At 38.6% G+C, this 25088-nt stretch overlaps 1 protein-coding gene across 1 annotated transcript; it reads left to right on the top strand.

Moving 5' to 3' along the window:
- The first annotated feature begins 1554 nt into the window (after window positions 1-1554).
- On the top strand, window positions 1555-7378 carry LOC140244935 (rhomboid-related protein 4-like). The gene is made up of 5 exons (XM_072324543.1): window positions 1555-1722; window positions 2504-2813; window positions 3540-3779; window positions 5351-5686; window positions 7179-7378. The coding sequence occupies exons 1-5, from the start codon at window positions 1555-1557 to the stop codon at window positions 7376-7378; spliced, it is 1254 nt and encodes a 417-aa protein (XP_072180644.1).
- Window positions 7379-25088: the final 17710 nt, after the last annotated feature.

Here is a 25088-nt window from a genome sequence, read left to right on the forward strand (position 1 = left end):
GATATAGATTATGTGACTCTCGTCCGAGTACTTTTTTCTATGCCAACATGATTATGAACGTACATGTACGGGGCCTTACATTGTACTCGACTCTCAAGTTGTTCAACATGTGTATGATGATGCTTGATCTTGATCTTGATCTTGATGGTGTACGTTGATCAGCCCTGGTAGAGCAACACTCAACTTTGGTTCATAGGTCATGGTAGGAGGGACATTACTCAAAATGTTTAGATAGTGTATCTTTGAATAAACGTGGATCAGCTATATTGGTTATTGCTTGTGGTAAGGAATTCCAGTATCTGGTGGTTCTTGGGAAAAATGAGTGTAGATGGAGATCAGTTCTGGAAGTAGGGAGCTTAATTTGAAGAGGCTTCCAACTCCTGGTCCTTCTAAGTGGTTCAGGGTTGAATTCACCATGTCTTTCGAAGGGCAAATCAACCAGGCCGTAGATTATTTTATGCATGGATATGATACTGTTCATATGACGCCTATGTTCCAGGGTAGGTAGTTTGATATTCTGGAGCATGGTTGTTACAGAGCTTCCAATTGTAATCGTTGGTTATGAAACGGGCAGCTTTCCTTTGTATAGCTTCTACTTTTTGGATATGCCTCAAAGTGTGCGGGTCCCAAACAGGGCTACAATACTCCAGGTGAGGGCGGACTAAACTCTTATATGCCTGCACTTTGACATTAAGAGGGGCTCTATGGAAGTTACGCCGTAGAAATCCGAGCATACTGCTTGCTTTGTTGGTGATGTTGTCAATATGTGTATTCCATTTCAGATCCGATGACAGGGTTATTCCCAAATACTTGTGTTGTGACACCTCTGCAAGGCGGTGACCGTAGAGTGTATATGAAGTTGGAATAGTGGTACGCCTTTTTGTGAAGTGGATCATCTGGCATTTTGGCAATTTGAATGACATTAGCCACGTTTTAGCCCACTTTTCTAGGCGCTGGAGGTCATTTTGGAGAACAGCACCATCTGACGGTGAACGGATTTCATGGTATAGAATACAGTCATCGGCATAAAGACATACTTTGGACTCAATTCCAGATGGAAGATCATTGATGTATTGTATATTAGGAATAATAGGGGTCCAAGGACTGTCCCCTGTGGGACACCTGAAGTTACCTGAGCAGGACTGGATTTTGCCCCTTCGATTACTACTGATTGCTCTCGTTTTGTAAGAAATGCGGATATCCACTTGTGCAGACTCCCTGTGATACCATAGTGGGTGATCTTCTTCAATAATCTACGGTGTGGCACAGTGTCAAAAGCTCTAGCGAAATCCAGTAAGATAGCATCCACTTGCTTGACACTTGTACGAGTATTTCTGCTACATTTGTACTTGTCGTTTGTTTTTCTGAAATACTAACTAGTCAAAGAAATGTGTGTGTGTGTAATACACTTTTTCTTTTCCATTTTGTCTAGCATTTTGCGTCCCATTTTATCGGCTTTTGTGTGTCAGATTTCTTCCTCTGGGGCTCTATTTTCATGCTTCACTCTGCATGTAAACTGAATATAATTTGGTTTCTCCTCTCAGGTCATCCGCGATGATCCGACACCGCCGACGAGCAATGCATCGGCGAGAAGGCCTCGGCCTTCTCCTCCTCTTCCACCAACTTTACCGCATCGGGTTTAGCAGGATCCCTCCCGCCACGCTGGTCACTCTGGCAGCCAACATCCTCATCTACTTACGTGTTCTGGACCCCTACATCAAGGTGGGTTTTGTTTTGTTTTTTCCTTCTGCAGACCCAATGTATGTCCTCACAGAGAAATCAGAATCTTCTCTTTTTATTTTTTGGAAGGGGTAGGGAAGAGGGGTGTACAGACAGAGTGATGAATTCCACATGAAGTGATGACTTTAGCTTGCTGCAATCAATGACCTATTACAACTTAACTCCATAGAGCTACCCAGGGTGTACAACATGGCTAATTAACATGTCAATGTGTGCACTGTGATCTAGACCTCCATATCCATTGCTGGGAAGGAGACTTAAGTCATATCTGCTGGCCACATACCCCACTAACTACGTTTGCATATGATTTTGATGTGTATTCAACATTTTGCTTTAGATATTGTAGAGGCATCTTAGATTTTTAACCCTGTACAAATAAGCAGCAGTATACAGGGAGCATGTGTTTGCTTGTTTGCTTTGTGTATAGGGTTGCGTTCGAGCGGTCTAAAGTGAACCAAAGCAAACTGAACAACCAAAGCATTCCGTACCGAACTGTGCCACTTTTGAAGCGTTCGAGCGCTCTGTTGAGAAAGCGTACTGGCTGTACCTCATGAGTTATTTTTGGAAAAGGTCATGCATTTTGTAGCTCAAGAATGTCATCCACCTGGTGCTTGAACTACTAGCATTGAGCTATTTTTTTAGTGTATAAGTTTATACTGTATGTAAAGAGGTGATTCTAAAGGTATGTCGTCATGTTAGTAGTGTCTTTTTTATGTTGTTCTTTTTAAATCTAAACTTCTCGCTCAAATATGGCAACCAACAGAGGGTCTTCAGGTCGCCATCAATCCATAACATCTGTGTCAGCACGGTGTCGGTGTGGTACAAAGGTGACTGGCCCCGCCTCTTCCTGGCAGCCTGGTTCCACCTCGACGACTGGCACCTTTATTACAACATGGTCTCGTTCATCTGGAAGGGGATCTCCCTTGAGAGGCAAATGGGCACGCCCTACTTTGCTTACCTCATCTTGGTCTTCTCGGCACTCACCAACGCCCTCCTGGTTGGACTCAACATCGGGGTTGCCGAACTGCTGGAGGACCCTTCGTACATCACAAGTTGTGCTGCTGGCTTTTCAGGTGAAGAGTTGGATCGACAATTTGCATTGGTGTTGCAGCAGCCTGTCATTTCGTTTGCAGATATTCTTTTTTTGTTCACATAGTTTGATGTGCAATCCAGCACCATGTTCAAGTTCAGATGTACAAAATGGTAGAAGTTTCAGAAAAAAAATGGATGTGAAATTAGAATGTTTCTGAATTTATAAGTTTCACATATTGCTACCCAGTAGTGACATTGGTCACAACCACATGTTGCAAATTGAAGTGTGATGTCATCAACTCCCAACTCCTATTGCTTTTTGCTCAAGAAAATGAAAACTATAGTGTGGGACAACCAATAACTCCATAACTACCACCTCTTGACCCTAGTAGCATTGCAAGTAGGTCATTGCAACAAAACATGAAGAGTACACAGTCCCTCGACTTGTTACTGACAAATATCAAGGCGATGTTATTCCCCCTTCTTTCCAAAAGAGGTAGATCAGTGTTTCATTATACTAAAAAACAGAAAATATATTGAATTTGCCTACCTCTTGAAAAAATTGTATTGTAAGGCATCATAAAGTCTGTTTTCAGTAATTACAGATGTGTAGTGTCTATGTCTTCATGTGGGAAAACACTCAGCGCAAGAAATGGGATTGCTATAAAGTTACAATGTCTATGAGCTGATAAAAATAAATGTAAGATACTGAAACTCAAATACGAATGCAACTAACAAAGTTCTATCCATGAACCTCTTATCAACAGGTGTTCTGTTTGCCCTGAAAGTGCTGACTACTTACTACACCCCAGTCCACAACCAGCGGATCATGGGACTCTTCAGCGTACCCTCCCGCTGGGCCTGCTGGGTGGAACTGGTCCTCATTCAGCTCATCGTTCCCCGGGCCTCCTTCACTGGGCACCTGGCGGGAATTCTCGTTGGGCTGGCCTACGTTAAGGGACCCCTAAAACCCGTCATGGATGCCGTATGGCATCTTGGGTCATCTGGTGAGTTGTCCATCTTATGACGGTTGCTAAGGGTGTAGAACAGTGCAGTCCTCAACTGTAAAGTTTTAAATCATGTCCAATTATTGAACCTTTAGGGCACTTGTGGTGGGAGAACACATAGTAGAGTCATGGTGGTGTGTCATTATGGAGACCTGTCCATATGGTTATACTGTTAAAAATGCTATTTCCATGATGGTTTGATTTTCATGAATTTTATAAATCACTGTTTTAACTTTTAACAACATGTGAAAATGTTGATACTTGATGCACTAGTGAATTGGATGGACAGACATGAATGCACTTACGAAGGCCTGTGTCAAATCACAGAAACAACATCTCACGAAAATGCCTGTGACCTCCTCATTTGCAAAAAAAAATCAATAATGATAATATACAAATATCGACTGCTGCTGAGGGAGATGGTAAAACTATTTGCTCCGAGGTGATTTCTCAACAGTGCTATGTCCCGAGACGAAGTCGAGGGACATGGCACTGTTGAGAAATCACCGAGGTCAAATAGTTTTACCATGGCCCGAAAGAAAGCAGTCGATATTTGTTTTATATCCCTCTCAAGCATTTTACTAGAGTACTGGCGGCTCCCTTTTGGAAAAGTGTGCAGGTTTCCTGAACGATAAATCTAACGTTAGGCCGTAGCAGTGCAGCAGCAGTGCGTGCAGCGCGTAGCGAACGACACCGCTGCGCTGTTGTTGATTCCTACACACAAGCTAGGTACTCTACAGGCCAGCGTGCAAAACTCCGAAAGATCGAGGAGGTCCAGGACTACGTTAGAAGTAGGCCTAAAGCGGCTTCGTTACCCAGATCATCTTCAAAATCGGTTTTAGTTTATTCCTAATTCAGACCTGATATATGGTGTCCTCCTGCGATCATTCCCTCGTTACTTGAAGCAGTCACTTTGCTGAATGCATTCACACACGCCATCGTACCACAGATTTCTGTAATGCTGTCGCGCACAACGCCAACGCTGCACTGCTAGTGCTAGCTAGCTATAAAGCCACAGCAGGACTGTCGCTCAAAAGTATCACTACTACGCGCACTGCGTACATTCTTAAAGTGAGAAATGTAGATATCGATTACACGATCACGATTGGGTGCAGATCGTGGATTCCCAAAAGTACTATCACGCTGGCTAGTAACCAATTGCACCGCATCCAGTTGCTCGTAGCTAGCTAGTAAAACTACACCATGTTCATGCTCTGTACAATCCTATGGCAAGAAGCTTTACATGAGGGATATAATAAAAAATATATATGTATATTAAAATAATAGCTTTTACAGTATTTAGATGCTGACAGAAGCTTACGTATTAAAGGAGGTTAAATGAAAAATCCAGTAGGTGTATATTGCCACTGATATGTTTGATTTCATGACTTTTGGTCAAAGTGACATCTTGTTTGAGATGATTTTTCATTCAAAATTCCTGATTGGAAATTTAAAGCTGGTTGGATGATATAAAAATTTTCAGTGTTCACTATCATGTGTGGTCAAGGTTGTGGCTTCAAATAAGGTTATTGTCCTGTCTCTTTGCTTGTTCTGATATATTATCACAGCAGTAACTGGTATGCCACCCACAAGCAGGGCAAACATTCAGTCCAGGACCAGCGCAACAGGCTACCGCCAGGAAGCCCAGCACGCGAGTGGCCCCACCGGCAGTAATTGGGGGCGTGGCTACACCACGGGGAGAGGGAACGGGTCTGCCAATCACGCAAGACCAGCCCCACCGAACCCTTCCACGTCATCCTCACAGCAGTCGTGGATGCCTTCGGGGAGTGGTTCCCAGAGGGGGGTTGCCCCGCCCACTCTTCCAAGCTACCAGGTTGACGATTACACGGGTGGGATGAGTGAGGAAGAGCAGTTGCAAGCTGTGCTGCAGAGGAGCAGGTCTGAGGGTAAGTTCTGTTCTGGACCTCTCTGGGTTACTATACCGTATGTCCAAAAAAAAATTACAATGGTACTCTCCGCAACAATAATTTTAGAAATAGTGAATCAATCCAAATACAATTTTAAGGTATGAAACTATAACTCATTGCCCACATCTTACAGAAAATCCCATTCGATTTGCTTTAGTAGTCAAAGAGAAATGAGGAATTTTGTAGAGCATGTCTGGAATCTCTTCCCTCCAAGGTCTTTCTCTTGTGTTCACACATTAATGCAGTTCCAAGAGCATCCAAGTGCTAAACTTTACAACAATCCACATTCCTTCGTGACCACTTAACCATATTGAATGGGTTTTCTGCAAAATAGCGCTAAGATGTTATATTTAAGACCCTGAAGTAGCATTAAGACAGCTTAATCATATTGGGTGTTATCAATGCAAAAATCCGATAGTATTTTTTTGGGGGGACATACTGTATATGCCATATACATGTATTTCATGAGGTTTTTATTTTCATGAATGTCGTGAGTAGGTGCTATCGCAAATTTAGCAACACATGAGAATATTAAGTCTGATCCCGGCAGATATGCAACATGCATATGTACACATTGTACGTTTCCCTTTGTGCATTACTGTACTCCACAATGGTGAATTTGACCACTCAAGAAATCATTGGGAAGTCCTGATTAACAAAAATTTAGACTGGCTGAATGTGTGCCGTTTGCAGTATTTTAGATTGTTAGCTTTCTCTTATACTAAATTGCTTATAATCAGGTTGTTGTGATATAGTAATCAGCAATCTTAATCTGTAAATATGCCTGTATATTGTGCCAATATTGTAGCAATATCATTGACTGCGATCACCAAGTCTGCTTACATCCCCTCACTGCTGTCCATATTTGCTCAAGTCAATTGTAAACTTCAATCTTTCACAACTGGACAGCTCCTCTGTTCCACATGATGTTGCTATCTCTGAGGAGTTTTTCATCCATTTATTGTGTGTAGTCTTCATTATGCGTCTGTGTTCCTTTGCAGTACTGTACACTCCTGTTAGAACTAACATGGTCATAAAAAAAAACTTTGTTACATCGAAGTAAACATTCAGGTCCCAATATTATTGTCTATATACCATTATATACATGTACTTTATTGTTCGGCTATAATGAAACTTAGTCATGATATCATTAAAGAAAACCGATGGTCCCGAGGACTTCGCTGTAACGAGAGTTGCCTGTATGTGAATTCACTTCTTCTGTGAAGTATTACCTTAAAACAAAATATTTTCATGGCATGAAATTTTAACGAATTGGAGCCGGCGGCCTTCTTTGCAAATTGCCCCTGGCATTCAAAGCATATAGTGTAGACAAGAATTTTTGCATGCATTTTAATTTAGTGAATCTTGGCTCTTGCGAAATTCGTGAAATTAAAATGCACGTGAACATTTCTCGTTTTACAATAAGCTTATAAATGTATGTCTTCTTCTCTTCTTTCATACATTTATCAAGCTGATGCAGATCATCACCATGGCAACAGGCCTCAGCCGTCTGCCCCTCCCGTGGATGACAATGGCTATCCTGCAGAAAGACTGTACCCAGACCTCAGTAGAGAGCAGGGCTACCCTGCTCCCCCCTATCCCCAGAATGGTGCGAGCGGCCCCTCTAACGAGGAGCTCAGGAGGAGGCGTCTCGCCCATCTGCAAAGATGAACTGCGCTGACGAGATCTGTAACAAGATCCGCGAACAGTTATCTCTGCAATTCCAAGATGGCGATGGCCAGTGGTTGCAGGTGTACAAATTCTGAAGTTTGGCTTGTTGCGGAGTGAAAATTCAAGATCAACTACATGCCCATTCATCCAATGTTTTATACCCCCGCTTCTCAACCAGTTGGCTGCAACCTACAAGCTCTCATAGGCAACCTGCAGTGTCTGCCAAAAATGAAATATATATCGTATTCATTCTTTCTGGGCCTCAAAAATGTGTAAGAACCAAAACGGGTCTCGGGTTGAAAAAAAGTTGAGAAGCGTGGTTCTATACCACACCCCCAAGTTAAAGCACAACCCACACTAACCATTCCAGCCTCATAGATTGTGGAACTCCAGCAATATGAAATGCTAAGATGGCAGTTCTAAGAAGTGAAGAGTATCTTTCTTATCAATTGTTAGTAACTAGTAGCTGTATTAAGTTACTCTCATTTGCTGATAATCATGTATAGATATCAAAGTATGCTAATCTGAATTATGTAATACATGTACTTTCAACTGTTATAGCAAAAAAAAGAAAAAAAAAAAGATGCTGAAAACTGCTTTAATATCCAATAGTGGTGACCAAGCTTAGGGCCTGCTGCTTGTTCAGCCGTCCCCACCCCCCCCCCCCCCCTTTGCTCATGCTGTTGCTATTTCATTCTTTTCCTTCCTTTATCCTTCTGTTGTTCCTTATCTCATTTGACATTGCCTTCCTATTCATCTTATCCTTCACAGGTTGCCCCCTATGATCCTGTTGGATCATCATTGGCCCACCTCTGCCTTTTGTCTGTTCACCCTTTTGCTTTAAACCCCGGCTTCCTTACCTGTTTGGCTCCCTGCCTTTGACTTCAAACCCACCCCTTTTGTTTCCATTGTTCTGTGTCTCTAAGCCCTACTATGCTTGTTGTGTGTAGTCATGGACATAATACCGGTATGTGATCGCTTTCCCCACATGTTTGTAATTTTGCCTCTTATGAACATTCTGCTTGGATCGAAACTTGATCAGGCCCCTTTTGACTCCACTTTTAACCGAATTCACCAGATTACAGGAAATTATTATGATTGTGAGGTCAGGCATAGTAGCAGAACTTTTAATAAGGGGACTTTATGAACTATGTTCCATGTGTCCTTTTTTTAAGTGAGAAAGTCTTGAAAATTTAGATAATGTAGGAAGATGTGAAGCACAGATGTTTTCAGCAAAAAATGAAAATTCTATGCCATTAATATTGTACAAACTGAAAAATTAGCAGTCTCCAAGTCTGTATCAGGGTTCCATTTTTATGGATTATATGCATTTTTTATTTCATTTATGTTTTTTAAGCCTTGGCTGTTTTTTAAGCCTTGGCTTGTGTTCAGTGTGTGCATTATCTGACTCTCACGTTCACGCACTCGATTCAGGAACTCTATACTATTTATTATGATATTTTGCCTTTTTCTGGCAAACCAGCTTTTCATGGCATAAGCTTTGCATTCATGAATTTTCACTGTGAATGTTTTGTGCACACATTACGTTGGTTGTATACAAATTTCTTGACTTTTATGTGCATACTTCAAGATGTAATCTTGACTGTGTGTGTGTGCAATGTCTAATATTTCCAAGGCCTAATGAAACAGCCATTGTCTACTTGTACAGTAAATGTTGAGGTACAGGTATATTCATGTAAAAGGAGCTGTTCTCTGCTGGAAAGAACGTTAGATTTCTGGGTAAATATTATTTGTGTGTAATCCTTGCTGTCAGGGGCACTTCTTACATGAAAGAAAAGGGCTTTATGAACCAGTCCATTTATATTGTATTCTGAATCCTGATTGGTGTATTGATTTTCTGTTGTGTAGCAATTTGATAAATCAGTGAAATTCAAGTACATTGCTGTAATAGTGATTCACACACTTGTCTCTTTTTGCCTCTTCAAGATGAAGCTCAGTAGTTATCACAAATTATAGTTAAAACGTAGTTCTCCCAAGCCTAAGGGCTCAAAATTCATCTTCTATCATTCGGAATTTGCTTGCAATGCATCAAAAAGGTTACTGAAAAAACTTATTGGCTTACACGATTTGCCAGGACGATGAGTTGTTTTGGAGTATTCTGGGATCAAAAGTGTAAGATAATTTGATCATATGCATACAAGTTTTATTCCAGAAGAGCTCTTCACATTTTCATCCTCTATCTGACCGATGACATGTTATCATGACGTTCCTTCACACATCTCTTACACACAAGTTCTACAGGCATATGAGAACTATGTTTTCACTTTAAGTTGTCCCCAAGATAATGTGTGTTCTCAGTATATTTCTGTTATATTATCATGCACTCAGGAGGATGTGTAGAAAAGAATGTAGAAAACATTACACCATCAAGAGACAAACAAGCGCATTGTTGCCTATAAAGCTTCTCTCGACGATCTCCACCCCTCCCCCCCCCAAAAAAAAAGTGCTTATTTTAATGTTGCTGAGAATATAATTAAAATTTTGTATGTATATGCACGTGTGTGTGTGTATATATATATATATATATATATATATATATGTATATATATATATATATATATATATATATATATATATATATATAATTGGCAACAAAGCATTAACTGTCCTTGCACCGCCACGCCATGTTGTGGTTAAGTCCTTTGCTGTCACTATACACACACATGTATGTGTATTATATGTGTAGTATGTATGTATATGTATGAATACAAAAAGAAAAGAAAAGAAGATGTATCAAGATTCGATGAAGGGCAGTCAGATATATTTCAGTCACAATCAGATGCAGATTGTGATCATTGTTTGTGCAGCGTGCTCTCTCTCTTTGGAGATATGAGGAGAGATAAAGTGTGCACTATATACAGTACTACAGCCTGTGTTGCTATTTTTGTAGGCTACATCTGAATTGTCCTCAATACAGTGCACTACTGCTATAACGAACATGGTTATACATTGTAACAAAATTCTCATTACGATGAAGTATAAATTGTCCAAAGATTATCATCTAAATGTCTTGATACACTTTACTGTTTGACTATAACCAAATTTTGATATAACAAAAGAAAGATCAGTCTCGAGGACTTTGTTACAGTGGGGATTGCCTGTATAGGAGTCGTCATGGGCAATTAGTCGATTCCCATTATAATGAAGTCCTCGGGACCAGCAGTTTTCTTTTGTTATAATGAAATTTTGTTATAACCAAACAAATCAATGATAAAGAATATAGAGGTGATAATGTTGGAGCCTGAATTTTTATTTCGTTCTAACCGGATTTTTGTTATAGCCGTGTTTGTTATGACCTGAGTCCACTGTATAATAGATAATGTGTTTCTCTATTCTATATTTCTTAATGCATAAGCCAACTCATTATTATGAACTTGATGTTAAATAAAACAAGTGACATATTTGCATGTCTTTGTATGCATGTTTGTTTGTTTTGTATCATTTTGTTTTTCAGTTACATGAATATTCTAGGATAATAGAAGAATCTGAGATAATTTGCCTTTATTTGAGGATACTGAATCTACCTGACAATTTCAGACGCTCTGTTGGAAGAGTCCTGTGCATATTTGTGTAACAGATCTAATATGTTAGTTAGTAATAGGACAGATGTGTCAACCATGCTATGTTATTCAGACTGATGTGTTCCTATGTTAGATTAGCATTTGTGTTGTGTTTATGAACTGTGCTGCGTGAACTCTGACTGATATTTTATGGCAGTTTGCTTTCTGACAAAGGCAAAAATTGTACTTTTTTTTATTCATATCAAAGGATGGGAAGGCAGATAATCTTTTACATTACCGTAATATTGTAACACAATGTGCTATGTCTTTTGGAACATTGAACTTTTATCACACAAGTTTTGTACATGACTCATACTATGCTGTAATGAAAACCTTTCCTGAAGATAAAAAAAAACAACAACAAACATTTGTAATGTTTTTAACTACTTATAAATTGGTGAAAGTGCACTTCATGGAATTTTTAAAAGTACAGTATGTGTAATATATATTTCTATAGAATAGTCTTCTTAGCATTTTAAGTTATGACAGTACTTTATCTACTGAAATAAATTGGAGAGAGAAAAAAAAGCCATTTTTGCCTGAAAAGTTATGTTTTGTCTCCACTGATTAGCATATGTGATTTGAATAAATACCGAGAAAAATTATTACAATGTACAACATGTCATAGTGATGGGGCGAAGTCCTTGATTGTTTGACATGAATTTATTTCCACTTTGTGTTCACAAAAGTATGGAACAAACATTATGTGTTACAATGATTATTACAATTATTATTGCTGTACAATAATATTTTGTCCATTATGTACAAAAATAATCGAAACAACAATACATGTACTAATGACATCACTTGCAACACTTGGGAGTCAAAAGAACCAAAGTGGGGGGGGGGGGGGGAGGAGGACTAAATCAAAGCATAGCTTGTATTATTTAAAAAAAAAAAAAAAATCAAGTGTCATCATTACGAGATACATATAACAAACAGAATATATAACATATAATATACCGGAACGGCATAGAGAACCACAAGAATAACTAAAACTGAAGATCCGCAGTGATATATATATGTGTGTGTGTGTGTGTGTGTGTGTGTGTGTGTGTGTGTGTGTGTGTGTGTGTGTGTGTGTGTGTGTGTGTGTGTGTGTGTGTGTGTGTGTGTGTGTGTGTGTGTGTGTGTGTGTGTGTGTGTGTGTGTGTGTAAGAGGAGATGACATGAAATGGAATACTGTGGTAGATAAGATAATTATGTTGAGATGAGAGGGGAAAGAAGAGATGGAGAGAGAAGAAAATACCAAGTAGGAGGATCGATAATTTCAAACAGAATATCTTTGTAATAGTTTATTTCTAAATTGCCTCTTGAAATTACGCAACGTACATGTAGATATTTCTTTTAGACTTGTGCCCAATGAAATCCAGATTTCAGGCCCTGTGAATGTGAATATTTTGTTAGCAGATGATACTCATGTGCACACTCTCCCCACGAGATGGCGTCATTGCATTACTCTGTAAAAGTGGAATTTTCGCGGTGTTGAAATCTTCGCGCATTTCGCGCAACCAGAAACTAGCGCGAAAATAAAAGCACGCGAATATTCTGTTTTGTTTCCAAAAGTTTAGAAGGGAAAGCTGACTGAACTGTCTCGTGTCAATCTTTCGAAGCGCATTTTTTTTTTCTCTCATTAGCATTATTTTCAAAATTATAGACCCAACGAGGATAAAACACACCATGTCGTGAACCTGCCCGATTATATTCAATTTGGTATTTATTGACATTGCATCTTGGTATCAAACTTACAGAAAGATTCCTTTTATTTCTTCCGCTCCGGAGCAACCAATTAAGATTCAAACATTTTGTTTAACAATATTATATACAATCATGCTTTGCTTACTGGAGTCACTCCCAGACAAACCGCATGCACTCTGTGAGATCTTGTCAAGATCTTATTTACATAGATCCGATGTACATTATTGTATAGATATAATGGTTCCATGACATTTGCTCCTGCGACAACATTGCTCCCATGAAATATCTGCACTCTAATCCAACCATAAATTCTACCCACAAACCTTACCTTAATCCTAATCCTCACATCAAACTAAACCTGAAACCCTATCACAACCATAATCCTAACACTCGTTGGAAGTCCTCGGAGAAAATATTGGACTGGAGCAATAATTTGTCGCAGGAGCAAAATATAATGTCGTGTCACCAGATAATACACACCGATGAATAATAATCATGGAGCTATAAGATTCGCACCACACCAATGAATTTGGTGGTCGAAATAGTTGTCTGCTATCAATTTTCTACTCCAATTAGTGTTTACCAGAATAATACAAGTTCAGAACAAATCTCTTCATTATGATTGTGAAAACTAACAGTTTTACAATTTTTGTTGTGTGTTTCTCCTTGCTCGCTCTCTCGTTAGCTCCTCTTTAACGTGATATACAGGGACAGAGAGTAAAATTAATATTGGATATTGATAGAAAATGTTGTAGAGTGATCACCAACATACTTTGAAGTTATAGACAGCCTTCTCCTGCATGCAGTGTTGATACTTTCATGAATTTTCATGAGACCTCTAAGTTCGTGTAGTCTTGAAAATGGTTTCATCCGTTCACACACGTATTGACACAGATGTAATCTAAGGCAATCTCGTTGGATGGCAGCTGTGTAATAGGATATAATGGAGAGGAACGAACAATGAATATTTCATGATCAGTTCTGAGGCCTTACCGGGGCACAATGGAGCATTCCGAAGGTTATCTTATACAGTATACGTGCTGGACAATTATTCTCGTCATGATGGTCAGATTCCTGGAAGCAGGGGATACGATGGATCTAAACCGTCCAAGTCAAACGATTTTTTTTTTAAGTCAAAGAATAGTTGTTTCACATGACAGACATGAAAGAAACCGAACAGTGTACAACTTTGGGTGAAATTGCGAGCTTTATAGAACAAGAATGATTTTACAATTTCGGCTGAGCTTTTAAGCATTTTGTTTTAAATATGCACTCTAAAAAAATCCGGGTCAGAACTGACCCGGAACCGGGTCCGTTGGGGTCATACCCCATTCCGGGTCAAAAATGACTTGGAATGTGGTCATGAAGACCCGGAATGGGGTCACCCTGACCCAATTCATGACTCTGAATGGGTCATATCTGACCCCATTCCTTGTCATTTCTGACCCGGAACGGGGTGTGACCCCAACGGACCCTTTCCGGTCAGTTCTGACCCGGATGTTCTAAGAGTGTATGCGGATTAAAAAATTGTTGCAACATTCAATACACTTGTTTACGACATTGACGAAGCGTTTATGCAAAGAACATACATAATATGGGCGCCTTCTTGATGTCAACGAATCAACGTAATTATTGCTGGGGTCCCTGGGGATCAAAACCCATGAGTTAGAGATCGTTTACTTACATAACTAATATCTTTTAGATGGAATGGAGGAGAGAGTTGTACGGAAATACATAGGAAGCACTAAAGCCGAAGAAAATGCAAAGATTTGTAAGATTTTTTTTTTCTCCCGTAGCGGAGTTTTGATCTAATTGAGAAGTTGGCTGGTCAATCGTCACGACGCTCATGCAGCGGACATTCAGTTGTTGTTCTTATTTTTATTTTTAAGGCGCGTGTCTATTGTGAATATTCACGCCATCAGCTCGCTGGTCTGTCCTTAAGTCGTTATTACAGACCTTTGAACTATAGGTCAATGAAAATGAATTACATAATCTCTTAATCCTAATGATGTGCCCGTGGCTTTCCGGAATTATAACCCTTGCAGATGTTGGTGGGCAAGGCATTTGTACCGACGTGATTAAAATACTTTTTAATTCAAGATTCAAGACATTTTATTGTTATGTAAAAATGTACACAAAATTTGCTTGTTTGTGTGCATCGTGGTGCGAAAAAACAACGCGGTAATCACTCAATATAAACAGGGAGGCATGGAAGATACACAATGACATTCAGTATACATAATACACACAATAGCAAAAAAAAAAAGTTCTGTGAAATATTGCACGAGATATTTATATAATAACTGCAACAGGAGTGTTGAAGAGGTAGATGGACTTATGCGTTCTTCAGCTTCTTAAAAACTTTATCAAAACATGTTTCGTTCAAACTACGTTTCGCGATAAAACTCGTATGAAGATGTGCAACCTCCATAGCGATCAAAGCTCAGTAGAAACTCGCTTTCGCTGACCCCATTCAGGTGCCTCTTATGTGTATAACAAAAGAATTTGTGAGCTCATCAGCGGACGCTCTATAATTCCTAACTTGCGTCTGATCAATAATCGCATTGTTTGATGGCACATTGTAGTTGACCGTGGAAAGGGGATACATGACAATATACCGTTTGACTGCTTTGGCACGAGTGGATTATCAATCTGTCCGTTCTCTGTCGACCTGCAAAAAGAATCTCGTTTGGGGGCATTGAAGGCGCTCGGAGAATTGTGGGAGAAACGGGATATAATATATACCTATATATTACATGGCCGGCGCCACGTTGTTGTTGTTGTTGTTGTTGTTGTTGTGTTTGTTTGTTTGTTTGTTTGTTTGTTTTTTTGGGGGGACCACTTCAGACTTCTGGTGCCACTTTCGGGTTTCATCAGCTAACAAGAAAAAAAAACCAACAAAACAAAAACTATTTTCTTCAGCTGACAAGCAAAAGGAAAAGCTCACACTTCAAGGTTTCTATCTACAGTATTTCTTTCGAGTGACACTTACGTACTTCCGGGGTAAAAAAGTGGGGCCCAAAGTGGTGACACCTGATGTATTCCTTTGTAGGGTTTAGGGGGGAAAAGTGAGGGGGGGGGGGGAACCCCGGCCCTCCCGGTTCCACCGGCCATGATTTACCGTAGGCCCCTATACCGGAAAATTGTCACCTTCTTTTTTTGGTCTGTGACAACTGTTTAGTGTTTTGCGTTTAGTGATAAAGTAGTGGTATGATATTTTGAAGTCCTCATCAGAGACAGCGGGATGCATCATAATCTTCAGACGGCATGGCAAGTCGTCTGAAAACTGGTGATGGCGCTATGGTAAAATAGATGACATTATCTTGAGCATGGTGGGATGAGAGGGGCGTCAAGAATTTCCTTAGGCGGTGCTCCGTTAATATCGGAGGCAGACGACATCGATGTCCGTCCATCGATGTCTAGGCCTATATACTGCATGATAAGGTTCCGACTCGTCGCTGCGTTTGAGCGAACGTACAATGTATGAGCTGTCGCTCCACTTGGCATCGTCCATATTTCATGTAATGACAGTGAACACAATGATCTGCGAAAGATTTTAGATGCTTCCGATGATGAATGTTGTCCTACTAGATGAACAACAGCGTTTTGTGGTCGGAGTCTGCGTGCAGACGTTCCTGCGATGCGGCTACCACAAGGAGTGCATTCATATACCTGTAGGTTTATAATATACCCGACGCGTTGATCAGAGCCATACGGGAAAAAAAATCAAAACTCTTTGATTCCTCCCCCCCCCCCCCTTTTATCACCTGACCGATTTACTAATATGCATCTTTATCATCTGAAGGTAGACAGCTATAGTGCAATATGCGCTTTTAAAAGGTCTGCAGAAGAAAAAGGAATGATAGTCTTATTCAGATTTCTTCATTGACACGGGGGTGGTGGTGGTGAGGGGGGGGGGGAGGGCTGTATCACGGTACGAAATTCTGCCAAAGACACCGGATTCATCACTGTGAGCAAGGCTTACCAGTTCTTATCAAATTAGATAAAATCAAAATGATTATTCAAAATTACAATGTCAAGTCAGTACAGTGTATTGAGCTGATTTGAATACTTTGACATTGTTTGAGGTGGTGCCATAGCAGGGAAAATAAGACAACCCCAGGGAGCCTACTTACTTAGTATTTGCTTTGCGAAGACACATTGCATTGATCAGGGCAAAAGACAAATTAACACGTCATGACTTAATCAGATAAGTCATGCGTCAATTTTTCTTTTGCACTGATCAATGCAGTGTGATTCCAGTCATTTCCATAGGCCCACTGCTGTACAAAATAATGCTGCCGCATTTGATGCGTTCTGAATAGATATACAGATCTGCAGGAATCTATTTCAGTGTTTCCAAGGAAAGGGAGTGGGAGTTCCATAATAAAGAGCTGTCTGTTTTTTACGATTGTAGATTTAAAAATGAACAAATTGAGACAAAAACTACATCAGTTAATATATATATAGTATCATAACATTAATTGACCCTGTAACTATATATCACACCTTCTCAAGTAAAGTTCTCTTCCTCATTTTCATCGCGTTGTGTCTGGTGTTGTTGTTTTCTACCGTGCTCTTTTCACTGGAAAATATAATGAGTATTGAGAGTGAAATAATTTGACGAAGAAAAGGTCAAACTCAGTTTGTTTAATTTATTATTTATTTTATTATTATTTTATATTATACTGAGTCTTTGAACGTCACCTATACTAAAATGGTGTAGAGACAACCAAATCTATACTCTTTGGAGACAACACTCACATTATGTACACAAAAAGCACTGCTCGAGTGATGTGACCCAACAGGATTGACACCACTTGCCCAAAAGAGGGCGTTTTTCGGGATGCCCCAAAAAAATGATAAAATCGAGAAGATCGGCATTATCATCGACCGACATAGAGAGGTATCGCCGATGTTGCTGAAACGTCTACATATCACTGGAATTACCTGGTAATTTGGATGTATTCGCTCTCAGGATATCCTATCAGAATTCCTTTAGCTGCAATGGCAAGTTGATTGCTGATTCTATCATCGAAACGTTCTGCAGACTCTATTTTAGCGAACTAATAGCTGTTCGGGTCACACCTATATTTTGTGCACACGGATAGATACGTATTCGTGCGGTGTAAGTCGCCTATCGGTTGTCACTGCTGTGTGTTTTTACCGCAGGAAAATCACGAAAACTGTAATTCGATGTGAGGGGCTACTGTGCCTGACATTTTGTGCACCTGCTCGTTAGCGCCCCGCGTACCAACTGTTTGCTGGTACCTTGGAACTATCCATATTTTTTTGTGTGTGTGTGACGATTGCCTAGATCTAGACACTCCAGAATTTGGCAAGGAATTCAGCTGTCAGTGGGTTTACCTACACCGACTTCCCCACCGCCCTACAAATTTACGAGAAACGAGTGTCTTGAGACCGAGAGCTGACAACAGCCATGGCTGATGAAGACTTGCTCTTCGACGATGTTTATGAGTTGTGTGAAGTCATTGGAAAGTAAGTCCTTAATCACGTTAATGATAATAGGTCTATATCAACATTTGCTACATAGCACCATACAAAAATAGAACTGGTCTAACGTTTATAATAGAAAACTATTTGTACTTTCTATGTTCATTTTGGGTTTATATTATAGATTTTGAGTCTAGAGGAGTACGTGTATGTAGATCTAACGTTAGAGCCTCTACACTGTAACTTCTTAAAGGGACTGTACAGTACTGGTTGAGGTAGGGATTCATGTTTTGAACATTCATAAGTGAGATAATGAAAAGCCTCCTATGAAATATGAAAGAGCATGTAATTTTAAGAAGGATTCAACGTTTATTTGATGAAAATTGGTTTTCAAATGGCTGAGATATCCAAAAAAGTGCTAATAATAAAAGGCGACATGCCCCAACTTTATTAGTATCTCTTTGTTTCACCTTGTTTTTGGATATCTCAGCCATTTCAAAACCCATTTTCATCGAATAAACTTTTGATACCCCTTAGAACTGCATGCTCTTTGACATCACATAGAGTGGTTTTTGAATATCTCACAAAATGTTTAAAGCTAAATCTTCACCTCGACCAGAACTGTACACACCCTTTAAATGCACTTTGTCATTGTACATGGTGGAGTTCCAGCCTTATTTTCATATTTGGATGCTAACACAATCGGATTGAATTTTGGCTCACGCTTTTCCTATGATATTTATATATATTTATTTATATATTCATTCATTTATTTACTTATTTATTATTTTTTTTTTTTGTGTCTATGATCAGGCACACCAGTTTCAGTAATACACACCTAACCGTTAAATATTGAGCATGAAAGAAGACATTTCTTTCCTTTGCTTTCATTATTTCACCTTGCAACACTGGTTCTGATAAGCCCATACAGCAGTTTCCGTCTTATTTGGATGTGAAATGAGGTAGAAATTATCAGCTGTTGTTCTTTTAATGATTAATAAGTGACTATTACAACGTGTATGTTTCACTGCATAAGTAAAAACATATATCATGCATTATATTTATTTGTCACTTGTTGTTATTTAATAGCCAGATATTGCTGGAAGTGGAATGTAAATGAGAGATTTATCCCAACACAGCCAAGGAACCCATCTACAGCTGTAGATATGTCTGAAGCCATCCAATATAGACTGTGTAGTCCATTGCATCAATGTTAAATATTAGGCTGACTGATCATGAGCTTGATGAAGAATACACAGTGAAACTACAATGTACAATTGTACATGTACCAAGTATTCTACACCATATGTACAATGTAGAACATACAATGTATTCTGCTTATTGTTTACATTCTAACTGTCCAGTAGTATTGCATCTTTGTTTGGTGTGAAGAAGGAGAGTGCACATGAGAGAAAAAGTGTTGTGGTTGAATTTACACCTTCTTGTTTTGTTTTGCATTCTATTGTTTTCAATGTGTTTCAGAGTACTAGTATTTTGGTGCATTTGTAATGTACATCAACTTCTTCCACATAATGACTCCTCATAATATCATTGCTTTTTGTGGTTTAAGAAAACAAAATCTTGAAGGAGTAGGAAGAATACAATTACAAAACACATTTCACAATATACAGTACAATACAACACAATAAAATATTGGTACTTTACAATTTGTAAACGTTCAATGTTTTATCATTCATATGAGGGTTCGAATATTACATTTGGTGCAAGTTGAACCATTCTATTCAACTCTGCTTCGCATTGTTTAATAGAACTTAGGTTAAACTTGCACGCTCACATGTAATATTTGGAACCATACAATGTAGTATTGCGCTCATAAACATTGAATACAGGCTGTATTTGTATACTTGATTATGTACAGTGTACTTTGTACATTATGTAGCGCAAGGGAACATGTATCACAGGGCTTCACAAAATAGTATAGTATCAAATGTTCACTGTAAATTTACATAAAAGATGTAGGGAAAAGTGGTTTAAGATTGAGACTGAGTGAGAGGTTGTTTTTTATTGCACCAACCTGCTCCTTGTTTTGCGCTTTCGTAAAATTTATACTTTATACAGTGTAGGCTTACCATTACCTTTGTTGGCACTCTGACCAGGTGACATTTGAAATACCCGGTACTGCTGACAGTGGAAATTATTTACAGTAGTAAACCTTATGTTCCAGTGCCCATTTTTACATAGTACATTAAACTAGGACAAGTTGTAACCATGGACTGATACACTGGGTAAATATCTTGCTTCATATACAAGTACACAAGGTTAAAGAAGAGACTGGTTATTTGTAGACTAGTGTTAACAGTTATGTCAGCTGTAATTATAACATCTGTGTGATACAGCCGTACCCTACAGTTAATACACTGTATTTCTGCATGTTACACAGACCAGAGTAATAATTTTCAGTATTATTTAGTGAGTTTCAGAGTCTAATAGTGTAGAGCCAATTTGTTCATTGAAAATGAATAAAAAGTAAGGGCCCGGGAATGATTTTAGCCATTATATTGATTGGTCCTTCCTTTTGAATATTACCTTGTACAAGGCATATTCCCAAAGTCATTTGGCCGTTTAAATACAAATCAATCCAGAACTTGCATTGTAGATTAGGCAAGCACATGTTCCAGCACCACACGTATCATGCATTTATACACTGTTGTAGTTCAATTGCACACACTAAAGCACTGTGCCGTCAAGCAATTTGAAATAGCAATTTCAACTCTGATGTGAAGGCAGCTACTTTGTATGGTGTTTGTGAATGATGACAAAGTCCATTGTGACTGAAGGCCATACCTGAATCACTGTGGAAAGCTGGGAGAAAGGCCTTTTCATTAAAATCCTTCTGTAACTTCACCTCTCCTTCATACTGTAAGACTACCAAGCAGGTCACTGTACATTGTACACCACTGTGGACTTTCCATAAAGTTATTAAAAAAGCATGCGGTTTGGATGAATCTCCCTTGAAGTGAGCTGTGTCACAGTTTGGTAACTGTACCATCACTGAATATGATTGCTTTTGGTTGGCTTTTCTGTGTGATGTGTGTGCATGTTTTGTCTGTCTGTAAAGATGTCCTTCAGAATTGCTGACCCTGTGCACTGTATCTTGTAAACAACTCTAAATGGTGCAAAAATGTAATGTATTATTGAACACTCATCCACAATGTCTAGATGATTGATACCCTCATCTGACGTTCAAAGCAGGTACAAGTGTACTTCAAACCTTATACATTGGATGTAAAATTTACTGACATTTTTAACTCTCTATTTTTGAGTTGACTGATGCCTTTTTGTTAATATTGCTTCATTGGACAGTTGTGGACCTATTTTCTATTTTTATCTTGATGAAATGTCAGGCAGGCCATAGCTGATTTTAAATGTTAAGCACTTGTCAGCCTCACAGGAATTCTTGCCTGACTTTTGCTGTAAGTAATATAGTTCAGATTACATATTGATCATCAAGAGTAGATTATTTTATAAAATGACAGCTCTTTCATTATTCAAGAATGACTAATATTGAAATATGATTGTGCACATTATATTCTGTACAATGTATGTACAATGTATGTTGTGAAGTAATCATATTTTATGTCTTTGATCTTTTTAGGTCTGATTAAATGAATGTACCTGTACATACATGTACATATACAGAATGTATTGTACTGATTCATTCCCCTGCCAACAGAAATTAATGCTTTAATAATCTGAAAAGAAATTGTGTGAAACCGAACCCTTTAAACCCCAAAATACCACATGTATTCAGTTACAAACCCTTTAATATTGTTGCAACCCACTCAAAACATGTATGCCACATAATGTACAGTATGACAAGAGCTTTGTATAACATCTTTCTATACTTGTCATGCCTGATGCACATTGCTCCTACAGTGTATTGCTCCACAAGTTCAAGCCTTCATTGTTGCATTATCTTCTAGTTGCATAGACCAGGGTTTGTACTTTGTATCCACCATCTGAAAAGACAATCAAACAATGGGTTGACCTTTTCCCCAACAGACAAAGCTGTCACATGGCTTTAATCTGATGCTCAGCCACCTGATTGAAGTCTGCACCCACAGAAAAGACTACTGGATTATCATTAGTGGGAAGTATCTTAAACACTAAATGATAGACGAGGGGGGCATTTGCAGGCCTGGCAAGGTTGTGTGCCACACTTCTCCTTGCCCTCATTATTTGTGATGACATGTCCAGACCATAAACTGTATGATAGGAATTTGGCATGGGACACACATTAGTAGCTTGTGCATTTAATGTCCAGCGTATTACAAATTGTCCTGTGTACTTTGAGACTGCACATGACATGTGGCAGCTACTGCTTTAAAATTGAAAAGAGATGAAACAACACCTACAATGTACATGTAGATGACATCTTGCATTAAAAAATTAATTGAGATAAAGTTTACTTGAAAATGAATCCATTGTAGAAACTGTATGAAGACACAGTGAGATTCAAAATTGAGAAATCTATGGAACATTGAATTGTAAAATGTTTTCAGTGTTTTGACATCATTGCTCTTGGGAGTTTCTTTGGTGACTACTTGTAAGCTGTCATCCTACAATATTTTTTTCTAGGTTGGTAAAAATTGTGCAATATACAAATTGTACAATACCTTCTTGCAGTTGATTTCAACCATACTCCTTGTGATTCCATTTTGAAAAGAAAAATGAGTCATACATATACAAAGATTCTTTTATAAATACTGGGCATTTTGAAGTAGTGTTAATATTCATCTCATACAGTATGAAACAGCTGTTTTATTGCTGATGTTTTACTTTTTTCTTCTATCATTAATGCTGCAATGTAATTTTCAAAAATAACTATGTGAAACTGTGCATAAGTTTGTGTGTCCCTTATTCACAAATGTAGGTACAATTTGTACATTTGTATCTTTTAATAATCAAATGGAACACATACAAATGTAGAATGTGTCCGCTGTGCTTTCTTTTGCTATTATGTTTTCTTAAATGTGTGGGCTGCCACATAGCATTTGTATCTCAAATGATGATCTTCTGCAATTACATTTGTACTACAAAAAATACTCTCTTTTTTTGTGTATTTCATAGTACAGGGCAAGTATGAGGTACATTGTAAAATGACCCAGAACCTGTCTGGAAGCTAGATTAATCAGCATACTGTACAATATGTTAAGTTAAAATTTCAGTCCTTTCAGTCTTGATCAGTGGCCCATACCATGGAATACCCAAAAGCCCCAGTCTCATAAAGAAGCCTGTAATTACTTTTAGGGCAATAAACATCTCCACTCACAAATTAACCCTTTGTAGAGGAGCAAGAACCTCATGTATGCTTTTGTCTATCTTGAAAAATACATACGGTGTATCTACTGGGCAAAGCATATTTGTGCTTGACTTCATTTCCAGGATAGCTGTACAAGGTGTCCATAAGGACATGTACTGTACACGATGTACATATAAACATACATGTACAGTAAGTAGGCTGTGCAACCATGCATTTTTACAAAGTATTACAATATATGCCAATTCTGTTCGTGCTATCTGAACACAGAAATATCGCGATCAGTAAAGGTAGTACTACAGTCCACAGGAATATCATGCTGATTTGGATCACATTTTCGTACTCACTGTATTTTCGTATGGGCTGCACTCCCCTGATCTGTCTACTGTACCCAGTATCCTTCATGTGACACAACATGTCCTTGTACACCTTCTTCTTCCTATTCTTATGCCTGCAAAATTCCCTTTAAAAAAAATCATGGTTTCTCCTCAAACTGATGACAAATTTAAATTTTCTTAAACTTCCATGCACAATTACATCATCTTGTTCATGATATAAATGTAGGCCTAGCTGTTGAAAATTTTGACATTAGAGTACAATTTACACCATGCATTACAACTTCTGGAAGTACAGCTTGACAGTCACTCGGACAAAATGTGGAGGTCAGCCTTGTGTGTGAAAAGAGCGCACACTTGAAAAGTGTGTGCCAGTCAAATACGTTATTGTGCTACATGTTTTTCGATGTGCTATGTCTGACTACCAAAAAATTGAGCGAAACAATGGAGTTTGGATGAAAAATTGTGTTCCAGAGTAAAAATGAGATCGTGCTTGTAATTGCTGTATTCACACAAGTTTTGGTGCTCCGCTGCAAGATACAGGTGTACATCATATACAGTGTACAGTGTACATTTATCACAATGATTATTATGACCCCCCCCCCCCAAAAAAAAAACAACAAAAAAACAAAAAAACAAAAAAACAACAACAACAACAACAACAAAACAAAAACAAAAACAAACAAACAGTGTAATTAAGTAAAGAAAAAAAGAATGTTGTACATTAACACAACAGACCCTTTGATAACACTTTAGGGGAGGTCATACATGTACATAGCAGGCATAATAATGTCAGAGTCATCAAAATGGAATTTCAAAGCTCACTTCTTGCTGTCAATCCATCTTGAGTTCTGCATTCTCCTTTTACAGTACTTCATCTTAGTACACTGAACATTAAAAACAAACCAAACTGAGAAACGGAGCACTTTTGTAAGTTGAGCTGGAATTGATTCACAGAGTTCTTGTTCCCCCTCTGCAGTCTTGTTGAATGGCAAATTGCATTTTACTTTCATAAGCTAATGGTATGCACAGGAAAAGACTCACTACAAATTGTACCCTTTCCTGGCTAGTGTATTGACCTCAGCTTGCAGTCATACATAAAGTGAAGTCTCAATGAGGGTGTTGACATTTTCATTGATTCATGATTTTACTTCTTTCTGTCGTTTCTTCCTCTCTTCATGTACATGTATATTCTACGTACTGTACATTGTAGCAGTGGTAAGATGCTATCACAGTACTGTAATACTGTAAGGGTACAATGGTACATTTTTATCAAAGGCAAGTAATGTATTTTGTGTTGTCATGAGGGAGGACCTGCTTTGCATTAAAGCCATGCACTGCAGTTGTTCACACTACCAAAC

The sequence above is a fragment of the Diadema setosum genome, chromosome 21 (assembly GCF_964275005.1).
Source record: "Diadema setosum chromosome 21, eeDiaSeto1, whole genome shotgun sequence".
NCBI lineage: Eukaryota > Metazoa > Echinodermata > Echinoidea > Diadematoida > Diadematidae > Diadema > Diadema setosum.